Source organism: Desarmillaria tabescens, assembly GCF_030435595.1.
Source record: "Desarmillaria tabescens strain CCBAS 213 chromosome Unknown EV420scaffold_5, whole genome shotgun sequence".
Lineage (NCBI taxonomy): Eukaryota > Fungi > Basidiomycota > Agaricomycetes > Agaricales > Physalacriaceae > Desarmillaria > Desarmillaria tabescens.
This window is the reverse complement of record NW_026848304.1, coordinates 813,066-830,798: the sequence shown is the minus strand read 5'-3', so window position 1 is coordinate 830,798 and position 17,733 is coordinate 813,066. Positions and strand designations below refer to the sequence as shown.

Here is a 17,733-nt window from a genome sequence, read left to right as displayed (position 1 = left end):
TTGCCTTCAGCTAAATCATGCATCTGCGAGCACACTGAACTTGATACTCAGCTTACAAGTTGGTCTGGGCACATAGGCTAGGACCTTATCTTACTTCTCTCTATCTCGCCTCCCAGGAGAGTAAATGCCATGATACAGCCTCGGATGCGTCACGGAGTTCCCACGAATATCGGGACTTGCTCTAGTCCCTCATTCTGTCGCATTGTTAGTTATTTCCTATTCCTGCATAGTAGATGGTCCGACAACAACCTTGTGCTTGGAACTCCATGCATCATGCTCTGAACCCTCCTGTCCACCACCTCCTACCTAAGATGTCAAACAAGATTGAATTGCAATCATGATACACAAATGTGGTCCATATTAATCCATGGTCGAACTCCGTTAATAATGATGCTAGCTTATTTAAAAATTGCTCAAAGGTATAATAGAATAAAGGTTCGAGTACTTGAACTCAGTCGTCGTTTTCAGCTCCTGGGCGTCGTCCACGTATGCTAAACCTTGATGGCGACGCTATCGACACTGTTCGATGCATCACGTTTTCCCGCGATCCCATGGACGACCTTCCGAACGGATTTTGAGTCGGGTCGTACTGCAGCCGTAGGCGCATAAGACCCTGTCCTTCACGTAACTCCAAAAATACATCTGCAGCCGAGGCTTCTTCTGGTTGTATATGTCGCCAGATCTAAGTATTCGTCAGTCACAGCATCTTATGCATAATGGGTCAATACTCACATCAATTTCGCCGTCACCGAGCAGCTTATCCTTTCCAAGTGTTTTATGATCGTATACCCAGACATAGATTTTGGAGGTATAAGGGCCAGCAGCAAAAGTGAACGTTTCGTCCCTGCAAAGATAAGAGAAAACTCGTACATGAAACAATGCTCTAGCTTACCACTCCGGAGTTGTGGTCTTTCCAGCATGCTTCGTTTTGAATTCCTTGTCGCCCAAGCGAATGGTTGCATATGGTTTGCTGTCAGTACTTGACAAGTCCTTTGCATCCATCACGGTCACCAGCAGCGTACCCGGCTCGTGTGTTCCATCTAAAGACGTCTTGGACTTTGTGTCGGGGAGTGTGCGACTACCAAGGGCGCCAAGAGTGTCTGCTGGCACGGGAACAGAGGCTTGCCCTGCTGGCAGCTCGGGAATTGCCGGTACTTCGTCTGCGTCCTTGCTCTTGAACAGGCCAGTTACTCCTTGGATGACACCCTTGCCTGCGGATAAAGGAAGAACTCCAACCTGCGTCATTGCTCGACCAGCGGTAGAGAATGTAGACGTGTTCTTGCGAGATTTGGCAATAATCTCAGGCTGGAACATTAATCGAACATGCACACGCCCCTTTGAACCAAGCTTAGGCGAGGATAGAGAGAGTTCCAACTCAGAGGCTTCGAACGGTTCGAGATCTGCGAGATTAATCTTGGCCGATCCTAGACTCTTCGCTTGTTCTAGCTGATTCCAGTCGAATATTTCGACTTCGAAATCGGCAGCCACGCGAGAAGGCTACGAAACAGAAAGCCATCAGGTCCACTACGCTGGTATTTGAGTACGATGTTTTGAACGTACCACAGAAACCTGGAAGTTTTCGTTCCATTCGGGACTAAGAGTCTTCTTCTTGGTCTGAGACTTGAAGACCCTCTGTTCATTGAGAGTGAAAACCGCATATGGATCAGATTTGCCTAATGTCAATCGTTAGGAGTGGAGGCCAGAGGGATAACTAGAACTTGCCTGATCTGTCTGCGGCTGGAATCTCACGGGCATCAATAAGGTCGACACGTAGTACACCTTGATCTAAACAGGAGTTAGTCAGACTAGAACGGACAGGATCACGTTCACGTACTGTTGATACTCTCCCGCGGTTCAAGTTTGACGGGAACCGGTACGTAGCGAGCCTCAACGGTTACAAGTGAAATGTCTTTCTCAGATTCGTCTCGAAGAGTGAAGGTTTGAGGACCATTCTATAACATCAGTGAGAGACAGTAAACATCACATAGACTGACCCTTACGAGTGTTGACTGGAGGAACGCTTTGGCATCGCCCTTCCATTGAGCTATGATATCATCCTTATCCCCTTCATCGGCCTCATTCAATCTCAACCACACCTGACCAAAGTCGAGTTCTTTGAGGAAACCTTCTCCGACATAATCCCATTGAACCTTGGTGCTTCGTGCTCTCGTGGTACTAAAGCAAGGCCAGTACCCATCGTCCAAGAGTACCTCGACCCGCGCTTTCTTGGCCAATTGTCCTGAGACGACGTTGAGGACAATGATACCGGACTCTGCAGCAAAATATAAAGTGAGGATCCTCGGAAAAGAAACTTAGTGCGTACGATGCGTCATTAATTCGTCTATAGACATCTCGATGCCTTCTTCAACAGGAGGCGGTGTCTCCGAAGAAGCTGCAGTAGCACGGGTGGCAGTTGTAGCGGTCGTATCCGTAGACTTAGCAGCCCTTGTGTGCTTCTTGGATGTACCCTTAATAGTGACACCATCTGGGACGGCTTGTGCTTCCTCATCGGATGACGAAATTGACGACGCGCCATCGGTTACAACACCACTCTCCGAATCCTCGTCACCAGCAACAGCTTGATTTATCTCGTTTGAGTGTCCTTCAAACTTGATACCCTTCAACTTCATGGCAGGTATAAACTCGGCGGTGTAATGCAGGTTCCCTTTGAAAGCGTTAGCTCCATCCAGACGTAAAGGCTCAACAGCAGTTTTGACGCCAATGGATTCGAAAGGATAGGTCTTGTCTTCGGATTCCTTCGCTAGCTCTGCCACACGCAGTTCGACGGACCCGAGCGACCGGTCCTAGTAATTATCCAGCTCGATGTACACTGAATGAGGCCACAACTTACCCGAGTCAAGTGTTGATAATCCATGCATTCCAATAACATAGTCTGAGCTTATATTTATCAGAACAAGTCTCAAGTAACATGTAGTACGAACCTCCTTAAGCGAATGGACTGAAGGCGATAGATGAGGAGAGAACCACACATACGATTAATTGCGAGGCTTACCGGTGATATAGATGATCTGGTCCCACACAGGGTTCAAATCTGGAAAGTGAATTCAGAGTAGGGCACATTGCTGATGGAAATTCACTCGCTGTTATTAACAACCTCCGTCCTACCCATAGTGACGTTGTTAACTTGTACCCGAGTATAAGGATCACTCTGCATGAACAGGTCAGCGAAACCGTTCTGTTCGATCAAGGTGAAGCTCACTTTGCCACCCAACGCAGCCTCAACGTTCTTCACATCGGTGGCACGATCCAACCACAGCCTTACTACCCCAATAGGTGGGCTGTAATGATCAGCACCATGGAGACTTCCTGCCATATTTAAGGGTTTCCATTCAGCAGATATCCTCAATTTGCCGCTTTCGCAATTGCTAAGAGGGAACCAATCAATGTTTTCTTTCTTCGAGATCAGCAGGTCCTCCAGTCTGATGGACATGTATCCAACAACGGGGTCCTTGAGGAAATCGCGGTTATCAACAACCTTGACAGTGATGACAGACTTCGCTTTCTCAACACATAAGAACTCGTGCGACGACTCCCAGACAGGGTTGTTGGTGTGCTTGAAGGCCTTCGTAATATGAATAGGCGTTTTAGATCCGCTGAGGAAGACTTTTGCCAAAGGATTGAGATCTCCCGATAAAGACTTTTTGGCATCGAGCTCCTTAGCTTGATGTACGGTGAGACGAACAATGCCAACCGCTGGACAGAATGGTCAGGACAATCCACAGACGGGGGTTAGAGTAGCTCACAGGTCTCGCTAGTATCCTTTCCATCCTCAGGCATTAAGACAGGGAAAAATGAGACTTCATATCTGAGCTCTCCTCTCTCCTTTCCGTCCATCAGCACCTGCGTCGCCAAACCTTCCTGCGTCGCATCCTCTTGTAGTCGCGTGAGTTCGAATATGGAGGAACCCAACAGAGTGTTTTTCCTATGATCGTTGTAGTCGTAAAGGTTAAACACTAGCGACTCCGTGAGGTTATTGACCAAGATGAATTTTGTCTCCATCCATGTTGGGTTGTAGCTATGTCAGATGTTATGTTTAATTTTAGAACTCCAAAAATAAGGCGGATAAACATACGTATTGTGCTTATATTTAGTGCGAGCCAGTTCGGCGCGGTTATTAATGGAAATGGCCACAAAGGGGTCGGGGGTGCCACCACCAATCTTGGTTCCTTTGATGCCGCGGGCCGAGTGGACTGTGACTTGCAACACACCAATGGCTGAATCAAGGGGAGTACCGGAGAGGAGTTGTTCGAGATTAAGTGTGAAGACGTTGGGGTCGTACATCATTGGACCGAGTGTTGAATGTGTCATGTCACGAATGAAGGACGAAAGTCCAGGAATCTACAAGGCACAGAAGTCAAAAAACCTTCCGATATAAGGATGTCACTCACATTTGCAATGTCAAAACCCAATGTTTCACCGCCGACTGGCTTGAGGACGTAGTCAATGACAGGTTTCTCCATAAAACATATGTCAACGATCTGAACGTGCGGAAAGTTGGTCATCAACTTCATCCGAACCCGCATGTTGCCCTTGAAGGTGATATCCTCCAGAAGGATGGGCATTGCGGCGGTTGCAAGACCTTTTCCAACACGAACGGAAAGGACAATTTTGGGGTTGACCTTGTTCGCGATTTGTTTGGCTGTCATCTCCGAAGTCTCGTTAGGAGTGAAGGAAATACCCCAGTCCATCATGATAACATCGTCTGGGGTCTTTGGGAAGGTCCGGACATGGTCGATTCGGGGCGCCTTGGTCCCTAGAGTAAATGTAGAGAGCCGCATAGAATCTAGGAAGGCCGGGGTACTCGAACTGAGGACCTGATCCACGGAACTAATGATAGTCGCAGATAGGACAGGTTCGTATATGAGCCAGAAACGGTCAAGGAAGTTGTTGATCCAATCAGCTGACTCGGACTCGGAAGCCAGACGCGTTTTGACCAATTCCCTCTGGATATCATCTCGAGCTCGTCGCCGAACCCGTTGCATGGAGGTGGTGTAATATGTATTACATACGGCAAGGATGATGAACAGCCAGCCCCATCCAAAATGGAAACGGGTGAGAAAATGCGAAGCAAACACGGCCTGCGGGATGATAAGTGTATAGCCAAACTTGGACAAGATGAACGTACGAAAACGATGATACCAGCGTTGTGATACCAACTGCCGTAGTATTGGTCAGTGAAGAAGGTTTCCAAGACAGCCTTGTCCTTCTCTTCGCCCTCGCGAGGCGGTGGCTGATCTATGCCGGATACTTGGCGCCACCCGACACGATACCAGTCAGGAATGGAAGGCGCAGCAGCCGCTGGCAGTGCACCAGGGGGTTCCGTGGCATCTTCATCGACCTGCTCGACGCCCTCGACATGAACTTGAGGTTTCTCAGAGACCGCGTCCGCATCGTGAACAGTAATTGTGGGAACAACAGCGGAGTTACCGCGGTCAAGAGGAACTTCTACAGCTTGATGTCAGACTCGAGGAACAAAGACGGCGGTATACTCCCTCGACGCACCCTGCTCAGAAGGAGCCTTTTGTATGTTGAGTTCTTCACCAGCCTTACCAGCAGCGGCACCCTTTGCCTCTGGAGAAGCATCAGGGTCAAATGAGTGGACCGCAACGCGACCTTGGTCTGCGTCTTTCTGTAGATCAGGAGCGACCCGACCATTGCCGTTGACGACGAGGTCGTTAGTAGCCATGGGGCAGGAAAGAGAAGGAGGAGCGAGGGGGAAAAGATGAAGAAGGGAACGTGTACTTAATCGAAGGGCAAGAGGGAGGCGGATGTGCGCCTGTTTGACCCCAAGCGTTCTTGATGTCTATGATGTCGTCAGAGGTCACATGGTGTCACATTAGCCGGAGCCTCCGATTCCCGAAGTTCCTGAAATGCTCATTTCTCCGACGGGACAAGAGCTCCAAGAGCTGGCCAAGAAGCAGTCCGAGTTGTCAGTTGTGATGGAAACATGAGGGCTGATATGTCTGTACGTTGAACATATTTTTCCGTGGGTTTCTAAGTCGTACCATGCATAGGCTGCCCCGCATGGGACTACTTTCATAGGATTAACCCAGTTCGAATCCAGACTTGCCAAAATCGGTATGCAGTTCATAATGATCGATCCCGATCTTGTATTTGTGCCTATTATTCAAAAGCTTCCCGGGAAGGACGCGGCACCGCCGACCCGACTTCAAGTTTTGTCAGAGTACGCTGCCTGTACCAACGTCCAGCTCTGGCCGTGACTTCGTTCGACGTACCCAATACGAAATATTCATGACATGAACCCACCGCCATCTCTCCGAGACCTCTACAACGGCTCTTCATCTGCTTGGTCTTTTGTTCCACCACCGTCGCCGCCCAGTGCCAATTCCTCTCCTCCGGCATCTTCGAGCTCTTCGTTCCAATGGTCGACGCGTCCGACACCAAACTCAATCTTCGATCTTTCGCCAGATTTGAACGACGCTAATGGTGTCAATGCAGTCGATCTTCTCAAGACCCTCGCTGCATCTGCCGTGTTGCAGTACACGAGTAGTGCTATTGCCATGCCTTGGGAGGTCGGAAAGATGCTGCTCCAGGTGCAGTGGGTGCCTCGAGACTCACACGACTATCATGTAGATGTTGAACCTGAGGATGACGACGATGCGGTTAGTAGTCCAGTCTTCGCTGGTCTTCGGCCGTTCTGAATCCATCCATAGCTGAGTGATTCTTCCAACGATAATGAATCCTATTTTGCAGACCCGGAAATCACACCGAGAATGCGACACCCTGCCCAAGTGGACGAACACGGATATGTTATCCGTCGATCCGTTCTTGAAGAGGGTACACGTCCAGAGTACATCATTCCTGTCGGAAGTGCTAATGGGGTCTGGGGCATGATTAAACGCGTCGGCCGTTTCAGAGGAGAAGGCTGGTTGGCACTGTGGAAAGGTATTGCTGCCTATCTGAATGATCCGGTTGCCGATTCTCAAGTCTTCTAGGACTGCTTACTTCATGTTGCACGGAAGTTCTGTCTACGACCTTCCAGCCCCTCATTCACAATATTCTCCAGTCTCTATTTCTTCCTACCACACCTCTTTTCCAACAGCCTCCCCTCTTACTGCCGGTTGCTTCTCATATAATCACCGGGTTTCTACTCTCTCCATTGGATCTCGTCCGCACTCGACTGATTGTTCAATCGTACCTTCCTCGATATCGCAGCTACAGTGGCCCCATTGACGCTCTTTCCCAAATACTCAGAGATGAAGGCGGCTTCCGAGGAATCTACTTCCTATCCCAATCTATTCATCCCAATGTTTATCGATACTGCCCTCCGGCCCGCCGTCTCATTAGCACTACCAGGTCTACTCGTATCGTATCTTGGCGCCAACATTACTGAAGATAGCAGTCCTTTTGCCTGGGGTTTTGCCGAGTTAGCGGGTAGTTGCATTGGCCTTCTCATCACCCTGCCCTTTGAGACAATCAGAAGGCGATTACAAGTACAAGTCCGAGGAAGTGCAAAGCCAATCAAAGGTTGTGTTGAGCTTCGACCCGCCCCTTATAGTGGCGTCGTGGACGCGTTGTGGCATATTATCACAGAGGAACGATCGGATCTTCCTATAATTCGACGCACCAAGAAAAGACGAATGAGCAGAGATCTCGCCGAGGGGGATGCTGAGACAGAGAATGATTCAAGAGAAGAAGATGGGTGGTCACGCCATACTGGAATAGGCCAACTATATCGGGGTATGGGAATGAGATTGGGGGCAAGCGTTATAGTATTTTTCCTCGCACTAATCACTGGCGGCGATAATTCGGACGGGGGTTGGGCGGAATTGTAATTATTGGACGTCTTTCAATTATACAGATCCAACTCTTTCGCCTTCGCGTCAAGATGCACGCTGAAATCGTAGGATGAAAAGGTGTTCGGAGCCAGCGCGGCGTTGGAGTACAGCCTAGGTAGTTTATTGGTAAAGAGGCTCAAGATGTAAGATGGATTACGAACTTCGCTAATGAGTCCAAATTTATCCTGCATTCTTCGTTGGATGTTCGGAATGTCGTTTTGCTTGAGTGCAACCAAATAGAAGCGTCCTCTTGGCGATAAAAGTTCCTTTGTAGAAGTCAGAAGGATAATTCGATGACCCTGTTTCCTAGACCTACGTTTACGACGTCGAGAAAACGGTCGGTAACATCCATGCCATCGTGTCCCCCAGCCCAGGATCCTTCTATGCGACTCTTACTTTGAGCATTCAACGCCTCCTCTAGGTCAGTAGGAACGTAGGGCGGATTGAACAGTATAACGTCAATAGCATTCTTCAAGCGACGATGAAACGGTCCCGCAAACGCAGTATTCACTGGATCCAAAGAAACCTGAAGGGTGAAAGGCTGCCTGTCAGTAGAGTAATGGTAGTAACACACCTTGTTTTGCGATCCTGTCTTGAAGGTGCATATGCAGGCATGAGGATTTATATCTGTACATAGATAGACTGCAAAGGAAGGTTTGATGATTGTAAAAGATATATCAGCACGACGTACGCGCTTTGGACCCCAAGACGCTACCTAGAAAACTCGAGACGCAGCCAGAGCCCGACCTATCTGCAGTAAGCGATGCCATGTCGAGTAATACACGACAAACATAAACGTTACCCAACCTCCAGACATACAGCTCCATTCAATCCCTTCAAACGATCCGCATCCTGTTCCAAGGCGTCCAATAGAAGATATGTGTCCTCTAGGCCAAGTAAATTGATAGTTCAGGTCAGTCCAAGGGGCATACCAGCCGGTTCGTACACGCTCTCGTAGTCAGCAGAGGTGAGATGAGAGAGATCAGGCGTTGGGATCATGGTCGTGAAGAAAGAAAGGCGTCACGAAATATCAAATGTGACTGATCGCGTCTTTTACCTCTTTTACCGTAAACCACCATCGTGTCCTCGTTGTTGCCTGCCCGTGACGGCATGGGTGCCTGCTTTTTTCTTTCTTCCGCAGAATGCATGCAGGTTCCTCTTGTTACTAACCTTCATCTTCCATGGCTCCTTGTGCGCTGGTACGGCTCTTCCTCGTCGAATGTATTAGAGCTTTGACCTTTATGTACCTCTACCAGGTTCGCAAACTATGTCCTTGCTTTCTGCCTGCCGTTGAACAAAACTCTGAACCACCCATGGACAATTCTGTCATTGGCGTTGCACGTGTAATCATCCAATCCGCTCATTTAAAGCATTCGAGCACCCTTCTGCTGCCACCGAATCCATTCGTCGTCCTTACCACGCATGGCTCCAGGAACCCGTCGTTCACGTCACATAGACACTTCACGTATGTTTTCAATGTTAATTTTATCGGCAATCCCTAAATACCCGTCTTCAGTTACGATCCCTAATTGGATTATGCAGTCCCAAGAGATTCTCATCTTCTCGACGGACTCTGCCTTGTTCTTCGATGTTTTTGATCATTCCAAGTATTTCAAGAACACGTTGATTGCCTCTGCGTCGATCTCCGTTGACGATCTAACCCTCATATGCGAACCAGTGACTGAGCGATTGCCTCTGTCCAAAAAAGGAGGACTGAAGGGAGAGCTTCTGGCCTCCGTCTCATTCTATCCAATCTTGCCTTCAACCGCCGAATCAAGTACGTTATCTTTCTCATATAGACGTGCATCTTTGCCTTACGAATCAGACGTGGGGGTGGTCCATCTAACTCTCGATGAAGCCAAGGACTTGAAGTCTCCTGTTTCCTCCAGAGAGGCCAATCCCCGAGCCACGATTATGTTAGCCGTTGATGGAAAAGCAACGCGGATATATTCAACGCCTCCGTGTAAGAGCACAAGCGAACCCAAATGGCATTCACATCACACATTCTTGTGCACGGACAAAGCATCGAGTGTTATATTAGTTGACGTGTCTGACTGTGGGTTCAAAGAAACGAATCTGGGATATATGTATATTCCGCTTCGTGACCTATTAGATAGGGACGAAAGTGGCCCGCGTTGGTGGGCGCTGAGCGGCTGCCAAGAAGGCCAGTTGAAAATGGGAGCGGAATGGAAGCCAGTAAAGGCAGACCTATTAGAGAATGTATAGTTAATGCGCGAGCGCAAGGTATCTCTACTTACATACATATATATATAATATTGCAGATTCAATGAACCAGATATATATTAACTATCAAATTGATGAGAATTAACCTTGTGAAATTCTGTTTGAAGATATTTTACCACTTACAGATATCACGAAGATATTAGTGGTGCCGCCTTGACCCACTGAGGCCTGCTGGCACAAAGCTCCTTCACAATAAATGTAGCGAACCCTGCTCTTGATAGCGAAAATCCTGTTTTCCCATCCCCAACATAACCAGCAACCACCTCCTTCTGATCCTTGTTCGTCATCCTGGGAACCCTGACAATTGTCCAATCCAAGTCAGCACCCTTCGAACGTATGGTCTTTCCGGTTTCAACGACATCCCGATAGCTTGTATGTGCGAGCGTTGCAACGCCACCAATCATGATGGACCATGCCAAGCTAAATTTGTCGCGCGGGTCTGACATGGAGGGTGTTCCGAGGGCAATGAGACGCTTAACGCCGTGGAAGTGCATCAGGTCAATGATTCGCTCATATGCTTTCGCGACAGGCGTATCTGGGTGATGAAACGGGTTCTCCTTCAGACTGGCATTGTGACCTAGTGTAGATAGCACTGCGTCGACGCCTTCCATTGCCTTGGAGAGTTTGTCGTGCTCATCCAGTTCTCCCTGGATAATAATCACAGAATGGTTGGAGGTGATGTCGGTGGGTAATTTGGATGGGCTACGAGCGTAGAGGACGAGGGTGCATGATTGGAAGGCGTCAAGGGTTTCGCGGACGAGCAGAACGCCTAAAGGACCAGTTGGGCCAAAGATAAGGATTCGCATGTCAAGGGGGGTATAGAGAACTTGTTGACGAAGAAATTTAGGATATTATGCCTGAAAAGTTTTGCGTCGAAGCGGTGCGACCTCGCTTGTTCGAAAACAAGATCGCCCGATCAACCGATCGGCGCTTATTAGTGTTCTTTCTCCGCTTCTCCGCTGCCTATCTGTTTAGACTTTGTGTGCTGAATTTGAGAAACGATATCTATCTATTTCGCCATTATTTGTGGGATGGCACCGTATCGATGCATACCAGTATATGAATCAAAACGAGGCAACACTTGTTCAATAAGTACAAAGAAATGGAATTCTGTGGGTATAATGTGGGTCCATGATTTTGACATCGAATTTGAGGTTGGCAATAACCAAAAAAACCTGACCAGTGCGATGTCCCTGACATGCTAGCTGGTTACGATCTTCGGGAGTATCCAACCAATCAAGATCTTCATTCGAATATATAGTCTTAGCCCAAGAAAACCTTACCATGACAAGAGAGCATTGCGGTCAAGGTGTGGTAGAAACCAAGGCGCATCAAGCTCATGGTGAAATTGCCAGTCATTGAACGGTCACATGATTACAACAGTCGATACTAGAAAAGTACTACAACGTACTGAAAATCAACAATGGGTATTAAGCTGCTCTTGAATCAGAGACTATAAGAAAACAAGGGAAAGACACTCACGTCCATGAAGTTACGACGATATGGCAACGGCTTTCTTGATCCACTGCGGCTCTAGGAGCTCCTTGACAGTGAAAGCAGCAAATGCCATTCTATCAAGGAAGATGCCGGTCTGACCAATGTAACCAGCAGACGCTTCTGTCTTTTCTCCATTCCGCAAAAAAGGGACCCTGATAATGGTCCAATCTAAATCATCCTGAGCGCGAATGAGATTCCCAAACGCAACGATGTCCTCGTACGAGTTACGAGCAATGATCTTCACCATGCAGACAAGGAGGAAGAAGAGAATGGAAAACTTGTCATTGGGATCGGGAATGGAAGCTGTGCCCAAAGCGATGAGGCGCTTGACCTTCTGTTCGCGCATCACCTGGATAATGGTGGTGTATCCACGCGTCAACGGTTTATCTGCGGGTTGGCCCTGGATGGGACCGAGCGCTGATAGGACGGCATCGACGCCCTCCATGGCTTGAGATAGCTTTTCGGCGTCATCAAGCTGCCCTTGAATGACTTTGACTGATGAACTGGAGGACAAGTCAGTCGGCAGCTTTGATGGGTTGCGAGCGTAGACGACGACGAAGGGAGACGGCGCTACTGCGAGCGCCTGGCGAATGAGAAGAATACCTGAGGAGCCTGTTCCACCAAGAATGAGGAGGCGCATAATTGAGGTACAGGCGCAAGGTCGATGGAAGCTGTTATAAGATCGGGACAGATTGTCTCAAGGTATTTGTCATCGCTGACTTGGATTACAAACTTAAAGGCGCCGAATTCCAAGCGCCAGCATCGCGTCCCACCTTCTCCATGGTTTTTATCTCGGTTATAATGGGATCATCATCACTCAAATCCAGCGGCAACATCTCGCGCTCGTACATTCTTCCAAAACGACTGACCAGGCCTGGAATCTCGTCTTCCACCCTGATCTTCGTGTTGGTAGCGGACTCTATGCTCCCCGCCTTGACGCCGTCGAGGCCACAGGCAACGACCTGATCAAACCAGGGTTCAGGCTCGCGTGTGATATTCATTGCAAAGCCGTGGGTTGTAAGACGATGCCGGACTTGGACGCCGATGCTGGCGATTTTTGTGTGAGCGTCGAGGAACACACCGGTATGGTCTGACGGGACGTGATCAAGACCGTGGGCCTCCTTGAGATGGATCTCGAGCGTCTTCTGCATGCGACAAATGTAGTCTCGAATGCCCATTGCGGGGGAGGTCCGCCCTAGATCAAGCAGAGGATACCCGACTATTTGCCCTGGCCCATGGAAAGTATACTCGCCTCCCCGTGCCGTCGACACAAAGTCGGCGCCAATGTTGGTGAGCCGTCTACGGTCGCCTTGGGTACTGTCTGCATGCTGGCGACGACCAGCGGTGTATACCGGCCGATGCTGCAGGAGAAGCAACAGGTCTGGATGATACGCATGGGATTTTGTACTGTTCCGCGCGGCGAGCTGCAACACATGCAAGGTTTCCTGCAGCACAAGGGTCGTGGAATAAGGTAGTGGCGAGTGAAAATAATGGTAGAAAATGGGAGGCAAATGCATCGATGCGACAAGTTGCTGGCCGTGGCAGTCTGACAGAAGGGTCCAGGTCGTGTGGACTCGTGGGAGTTATTCCCCGGTCCGTATACCAACCAGCGACTATACCCTCTTCTACGCTCTCCAGATAGAGTTAAAGTACTATAGAAATATGTATACATGATGCTGTGGTGCTGCCGTCTAACCACAGAATCCAGAATTCGAAACGTGACGGTGCCGCGACTAGGTTCCTCTTGGCGCCGAAGAAACGAAATTGGTCGGTTGAATGTACACCATGCTGCCCAGGTCTGATCCGTGTCACATTGTCTTATATATTCAAACTATTTAAATGCAAGACTTGTTGCTCACTTGCCATACTTTTTAACTGTCAGCTGCCGCTGCTGCTCTTTACCTTTCGTTCTCTTGCAATGTCGCGCGAGTTCTCACTCGTACAACGCGGTCTGTCCTTTTCACTTGCTTCCTTCTTTTCTTTCCTTCTGACGTTCGATGTAGATGATGTAGTCGATGTTAGCCGGTCAGTGGACTTGCAGAATCAAAATAATGGATGCTCATACCCGTGCAACAGATATGATCGCGGCGACCTCTCTTTTATTATTGTTGCGGGCGCCATGGTCTCCTTCATGGTCCCGGGGCTCGGTTCGTCGTTTGCTCCCCACAGTTCCCCACAAAAGCTCAACGTCCTCAGCATTTCTATACTCTGGCTTGGCTCGCCGAAAAAGTGCTTGTACGTACAATGTCGCGTCCTTGGTCAATACAATTCACATCGTTGCGCAGTGTCCTTGATTTGGGTAGTCTCCGCGGCCAATGCCATCACCATCTTCCAATGGTTTTTCTGGGGTTACTCATTGGCCTTTTCGCCGACGGCCACCAATAGTTTCATTGGAAACCTCCACAATTTCGGCCTGCGAAAAGTCCTTGCCAATCCTTCCCCGGGATCACCTCTAATTCCCGACCTACTCTACAGTTTCTTCCAGATGGAATTCGCATGCGTAACTGCTGGTATTCTCGTCGGAGGTGTTGCAGAGCGAGGGAGGGTATTCCCCGTTATCTTCTTCACTTTCATCTGGTTAACTCTGGTTTACTGTCCATTGGCTTGCTGGGCATGGAGTTCCAGCGGGTGGGCATTCAAGTGGGGCGTCCTCGACTTCGCAGGTGGGTTCATCATTATTGTCTACTAGACCCCTTTGGGAACTCATCATTCCATTTCTACAGGCGGAGGACCGGTCGAAATCGGAAGCGGGGTTAGCGGACTCGCGCTTGCATGGATCTTGGGCCGCCGTCAGGAAAAAGAACTCATCAACTTCCGCCCGCACAATGTATCCCTAGTCAATCTGGGAACTTTTATTCTGTTTTTCGGCTGGCTCGGATTCAATGGTGGTAGTGCGTTCGGTGCCAATCTCCGTGCCATAATGGCAATATGGAACTCCATGCTTTCCGCCGCCTTTGGAGGAATAATCTGGTGCCTCATGGATTATCGCATCGAACGTCGTTGGAGTATGGTAGGTTTCTGCTCTGGTACAATTGCCGGGCTAGTTGCTGCCACTCCCTCATCTGGCTATGTCCACCCTTGGGCCGCACTAGTAGTTGGCGTGGTATCCGCGGCCATCTGCAATCTTGCAACCAAAGGTTGGTATCCTCAATTGGTTCAATCAAGCTCACGACTTATCAACCCTTTATGCAGTAAAGTTCTTGTTGCGCATTGACGACGCCTTGGATCTTTTTGCTGAGCACGCGGTTGGCGGAATGGTCGGCCTTATCCTTACTGCATTTTTCGGAGATTCGCAAGTGATAGCTCTGGATGGCATCAACACCGCTGCGATGGGTGGCTGGATGGATCGCAATTGGAAGCAACTCTACATTCAATTTGCCTATGTCTGTGCTACTACGGCTTACAGCTTCGTTGTTACCGCGTTGATTGCAAAAGCAGTGGATATGATTCCAGGCCTGCAACTGCGGAGCACTGAAGAGGGAGAACGACTAGGCATGGACGAAGTTGAGGTGAATATATTTTTTCTACTACTACTCTCCTACTGACTGGGGGATGGCTCAGATTGGCGAATTTGCCAACGACTATATCGAGATTCGTCGCGATTATACTGACTGGGTAGCTCCCTTTGACTCGTCAAAATTTGCCGAACAAGCTGTGGCCAATGGAGACAGACATGCGCAACCTGACCTCAACATACCACACGAAGTTGACGTCCATTCCGTCCACTCGCATGATATCGACATCGATGTCGTGATATCAGAGCCCAAGGAAATGTCAGAGAAGAAGGGTTCTGCCACCACAATCATTTGATATATGTAGTATTGAAAAGTATCCAAGTAAATAGACTGCACCATCCATTCCTTCTAACCTATATAATTCTTACCTGTGCAGTAGCTACTTTACAAAATGTACATTATACTAGAATACAAATCATCCCTAGCTTAACAATCCCAACCCAAAACAAAGTTGTCAGGATAGCGAGATGGGAAGTAGTATTCGCCTAGGGAGAGCTGTCTCTCTGATGAGGCAGAGATTCTGGGTCCGCATATACTTGAACTGAACTCTTCATTCAGCATGAGGTCAACGACGTTTCGTGAAGCGATCGTCTCCGTTTCCATCGTTGAAATGAACCTGCTCGTCGTATCAGTTTAAGAAAGAACCCTGAATGATGTGCATGTATGGTACGTACGGTTCAAAGGCATTAATATAATAGAAACCAGAGTCTAATTTTACGGGAGGAAATGTTGTTGTGGGTGGCAAGACAGGATAAGCGTCCCACTAATAGATAATGGATGAGCAACGGCATGACTACCGCAAATATGACTAACCTCTTTGCGGTGTACCCAGCCAACCTGACCACGGAACACCTTCCGCAGCCACTCATCTGATTTCCTTTCTTGGGAGAAAATTTTGACGACCCATTCATCATTTGAGATTTTACCGTGATACGAAATAGAGTTAAATTCAGGCTCCTTGCCACCATTTCGTGCACCCTCATATGTAGTCAACAACATACTTGGGGGGGTAGCCGTTGGGGTTAAATTAAGGTACTCTGGATCGACCGAGGGCGAGGTTGTCGACAATAGAGTAACGTGAAGACGAACGTAAGGCTGCTCAGGAACTTGAGAAGTTAGCGAAGGGGATATGGTCATTCCAGTCGAATGGAAAGGTGCAGCAAGAATCACGGCCTTGTATGTCTTGCTTCCTTGGTCGCTGTGTACGGTCCACGCCTGCGAGGTGGACGCATATGGCTTCGAAGTGATGGCGTTTACCTGCGTCTCATGATTCAGCTACAAGATGTCATAAGTAAGAAATGACTTGCAGTTGTATTGAGGTAGACTGACGCGTTTGAAGCGCGTATAAATGCTTCAAATATCTGATAGTTCCCGCCCTTGATGGAGGCCGCACCGTTAGTAGCCATGGAGCACGCGCCCTCAAGAGCGTGAATCGCGTCAACATTCTGTTCCGACGTGAACCTCAGAAAAGTGGGAGGGTAGAGTGAACGAACCTGTCCATAATTCACTCTCGTCGATGCTTCAACTATTTCACGAACATAGTTCCTGCCAATATGACGCGACTCCAAGAAATCTGCGGTGCTTCGAGACACAAATTCAGTCCAACCGAGGGAGGAGGCCAAGTCCGTTATGTTGTCCCACCGAGGAGACTCTGCAGTATAGAATTTGAGAAACTGCTTGATCATTTGCTCGACGCTGTTGAAGAAAGAACGGTTTCATGTATGGTAAAGAAGAAGATAGTAATAGCTTACATGCTTTCGGTTCGCTTGGGAGACAACACGCCGTACCTCCATACCAGTTTGAGCGTATCCCACCAACTTCCCCCGACCTGAATCACATCAGAGACAGAGTAAAAGAGGCTAAGCAGAAGGCTCACAGAAACAAGTAGCTGTTCACCGTCCCACACACCCATAGTTGCATCATCGTCCCCGAACTGTGTCCTTGTTAAGTTGAATTCCTCGCTCGCTCTCCACAGATTCTTGTTGGCAGCAACGAAGATGGATGCCCCAAGTTCGACGGGAGGATAATTGCTTGGGTCATCGTAAGGGTAGACGACGGTGCTACCTAAGCACAAGATGAGATGCAACGTGGTGAAACAGAAATTGCGACGTACGGCCACCAATGTAGGAGGAACTCTCATATACATCGACTTCAAGGTCAAGTCCGAAACGCTCCTTTGCCTTGGAGATCCAGAAAGCAGCAGAACTTCCGCCAGCTCCAGCACCGATGATTGCTATCCTTGCAGGAGCGGTGACGTCGTCGTCAAGTTTGTTTTTGAGAAATGGAACTTTGAACGGGAACTGGAAGGCGAGCACCACAGCAGGCACAGCGAGGAGACCTAGCAACCGCATTTTTGAGACGAAGCCTTGGGTATGCGCAACGGCGAGGTGGTTGTCAGAAACGTGCGGAATGGATGATGTCCAGGCTTAACAGGGAGATCAGGCCTGGGTCCAGGTAACGGCCCAACCTTAACCTACACCATGTCGTCGTCTGCTACTCTCTTCGTTGTCCCGCCAGAAATCATCCAGCATATACTTGCCTTTTGTCATCCCTTAGAGGTTTCTGCATTCTCCAGGACATGTCGAGCAGCCTACGATGTCGTGTATTCCCTCGATGATCAGTATCTCTGGAGGGAACTCATCATTCATCACTTCGAC

The 17,733-nt window shown here is 48.8% G+C and overlaps 8 protein-coding genes across 8 annotated transcripts; 3 read left to right on the top strand and 5 right to left on the bottom strand.

Annotated features, from left to right (window-relative positions):
• Positions 1–451: 451 nt before the first annotated feature.
• On the bottom strand, positions 452–5,707 carry EV420DRAFT_1617938 (C2 domain-containing protein; the record flags this gene model as incomplete). Its single annotated transcript, XM_060475299.1, has 18 exons — positions 452–682; positions 733–844; positions 893–1,497; positions 1,561–1,673; positions 1,723–1,785; positions 1,835–1,952; positions 2,001–2,272; positions 2,324–2,804; positions 2,852–2,893; positions 2,943–2,959; positions 3,014–3,052; positions 3,103–3,169; positions 3,221–3,714; positions 3,765–4,036; positions 4,094–4,359; positions 4,410–5,099; positions 5,147–5,466; positions 5,524–5,707. The coding sequence occupies 18 exons, from the start codon at positions 5,705–5,707 to the stop codon at positions 452–454; spliced, it is 4,386 nt and encodes a 1,461-aa protein (XP_060336295.1).
• Positions 5,708–6,080: 373 nt separating this feature from the next.
• On the top strand, positions 6,081–7,817 carry EV420DRAFT_1627078 (mitochondrial carrier domain-containing protein; the record flags this gene model as incomplete). The annotated part of the gene is made up of 4 exons (XM_060476028.1): positions 6,081–6,644; positions 6,696–6,927; positions 6,978–7,202; positions 7,237–7,817. Exons 1-4 carry the CDS (start codon positions 6,279–6,281, stop codon positions 7,815–7,817), a joined length of 1,404 nt encoding a protein of 467 aa, XP_060336294.1. The 5' UTR covers positions 6,081–6,278.
• Positions 7,818–7,841: 24 nt separating this feature from the next.
• EV420DRAFT_948344 (S-adenosyl-L-methionine-dependent methyltransferase) lies at positions 7,842–8,840 on the bottom strand. The gene is made up of 6 exons (XM_060484101.1): positions 8,753–8,840; positions 8,623–8,707; positions 8,512–8,567; positions 8,137–8,462; positions 7,982–8,086; positions 7,842–7,931 (listed from the first exon to the last, which is right to left on the bottom strand). Exons 1-6 carry the CDS (start codon positions 8,817–8,819, stop codon positions 7,866–7,868), a joined length of 705 nt encoding a protein of 234 aa, XP_060336293.1. The 5' UTR covers positions 8,820–8,840; the 3' UTR covers positions 7,842–7,865.
• A 402-nt stretch (positions 8,841–9,242) lies between these two features.
• EV420DRAFT_1637395 (uncharacterized protein) lies at positions 9,243–10,046 on the top strand (the record flags this gene model as incomplete). The annotated part of the gene is made up of 2 exons (XM_060476702.1): positions 9,243–9,285; positions 9,337–10,046. The coding sequence occupies 2 exons, from the start codon at positions 9,243–9,245 to the stop codon at positions 10,044–10,046; spliced, it is 753 nt and encodes a 250-aa protein (XP_060336292.1).
• A 146-nt stretch (positions 10,047–10,192) lies between these two features.
• Positions 10,193–12,201, bottom strand: EV420DRAFT_1262652 (NAD-P-binding protein; the record flags this gene model as incomplete). The annotated part of the gene is made up of 2 exons (XM_060467133.1): positions 10,193–10,599; positions 11,934–12,201. 2 exons carry the CDS (start codon positions 12,199–12,201, stop codon positions 10,193–10,195), a joined length of 675 nt encoding a protein of 224 aa, XP_060336291.1.
• EV420DRAFT_948050 (uncharacterized protein) lies at positions 12,151–13,300 on the bottom strand. Its single transcript, XM_060484098.1, has one exon. It carries the CDS (start codon positions 13,076–13,078, stop codon positions 12,287–12,289), a length of 792 nt encoding a protein of 263 aa, XP_060336290.1. The 5' UTR covers positions 13,079–13,300; the 3' UTR covers positions 12,151–12,286.
• On the top strand, positions 13,280–15,699 carry EV420DRAFT_948104 (ammonium transporter). The gene is made up of 8 exons (XM_060484100.1): positions 13,280–13,510; positions 13,565–13,586; positions 13,638–13,708; positions 13,758–13,796; positions 13,847–14,224; positions 14,285–14,698; positions 14,754–15,070; positions 15,123–15,699. The coding sequence occupies exons 1-8, from the start codon at positions 13,480–13,482 to the stop codon at positions 15,369–15,371; spliced, it is 1,521 nt and encodes a 506-aa protein (XP_060336289.1). The 5' UTR covers positions 13,280–13,479; the 3' UTR covers positions 15,372–15,699.
• On the bottom strand, positions 15,503–17,427 carry EV420DRAFT_1637390 (Prenylcysteine lyase-domain-containing protein; the record flags this gene model as incomplete). Its single annotated transcript, XM_060476701.1, has 8 exons — positions 15,503–15,692; positions 15,751–15,839; positions 15,890–16,351; positions 16,402–16,521; positions 16,570–16,771; positions 16,828–16,904; positions 16,953–17,140; positions 17,190–17,427. The coding sequence occupies 8 exons, from the start codon at positions 17,425–17,427 to the stop codon at positions 15,503–15,505; spliced, it is 1,566 nt and encodes a 521-aa protein (XP_060336288.1).
• Between the last annotated feature and the right edge of the window lie 306 nt (positions 17,428–17,733).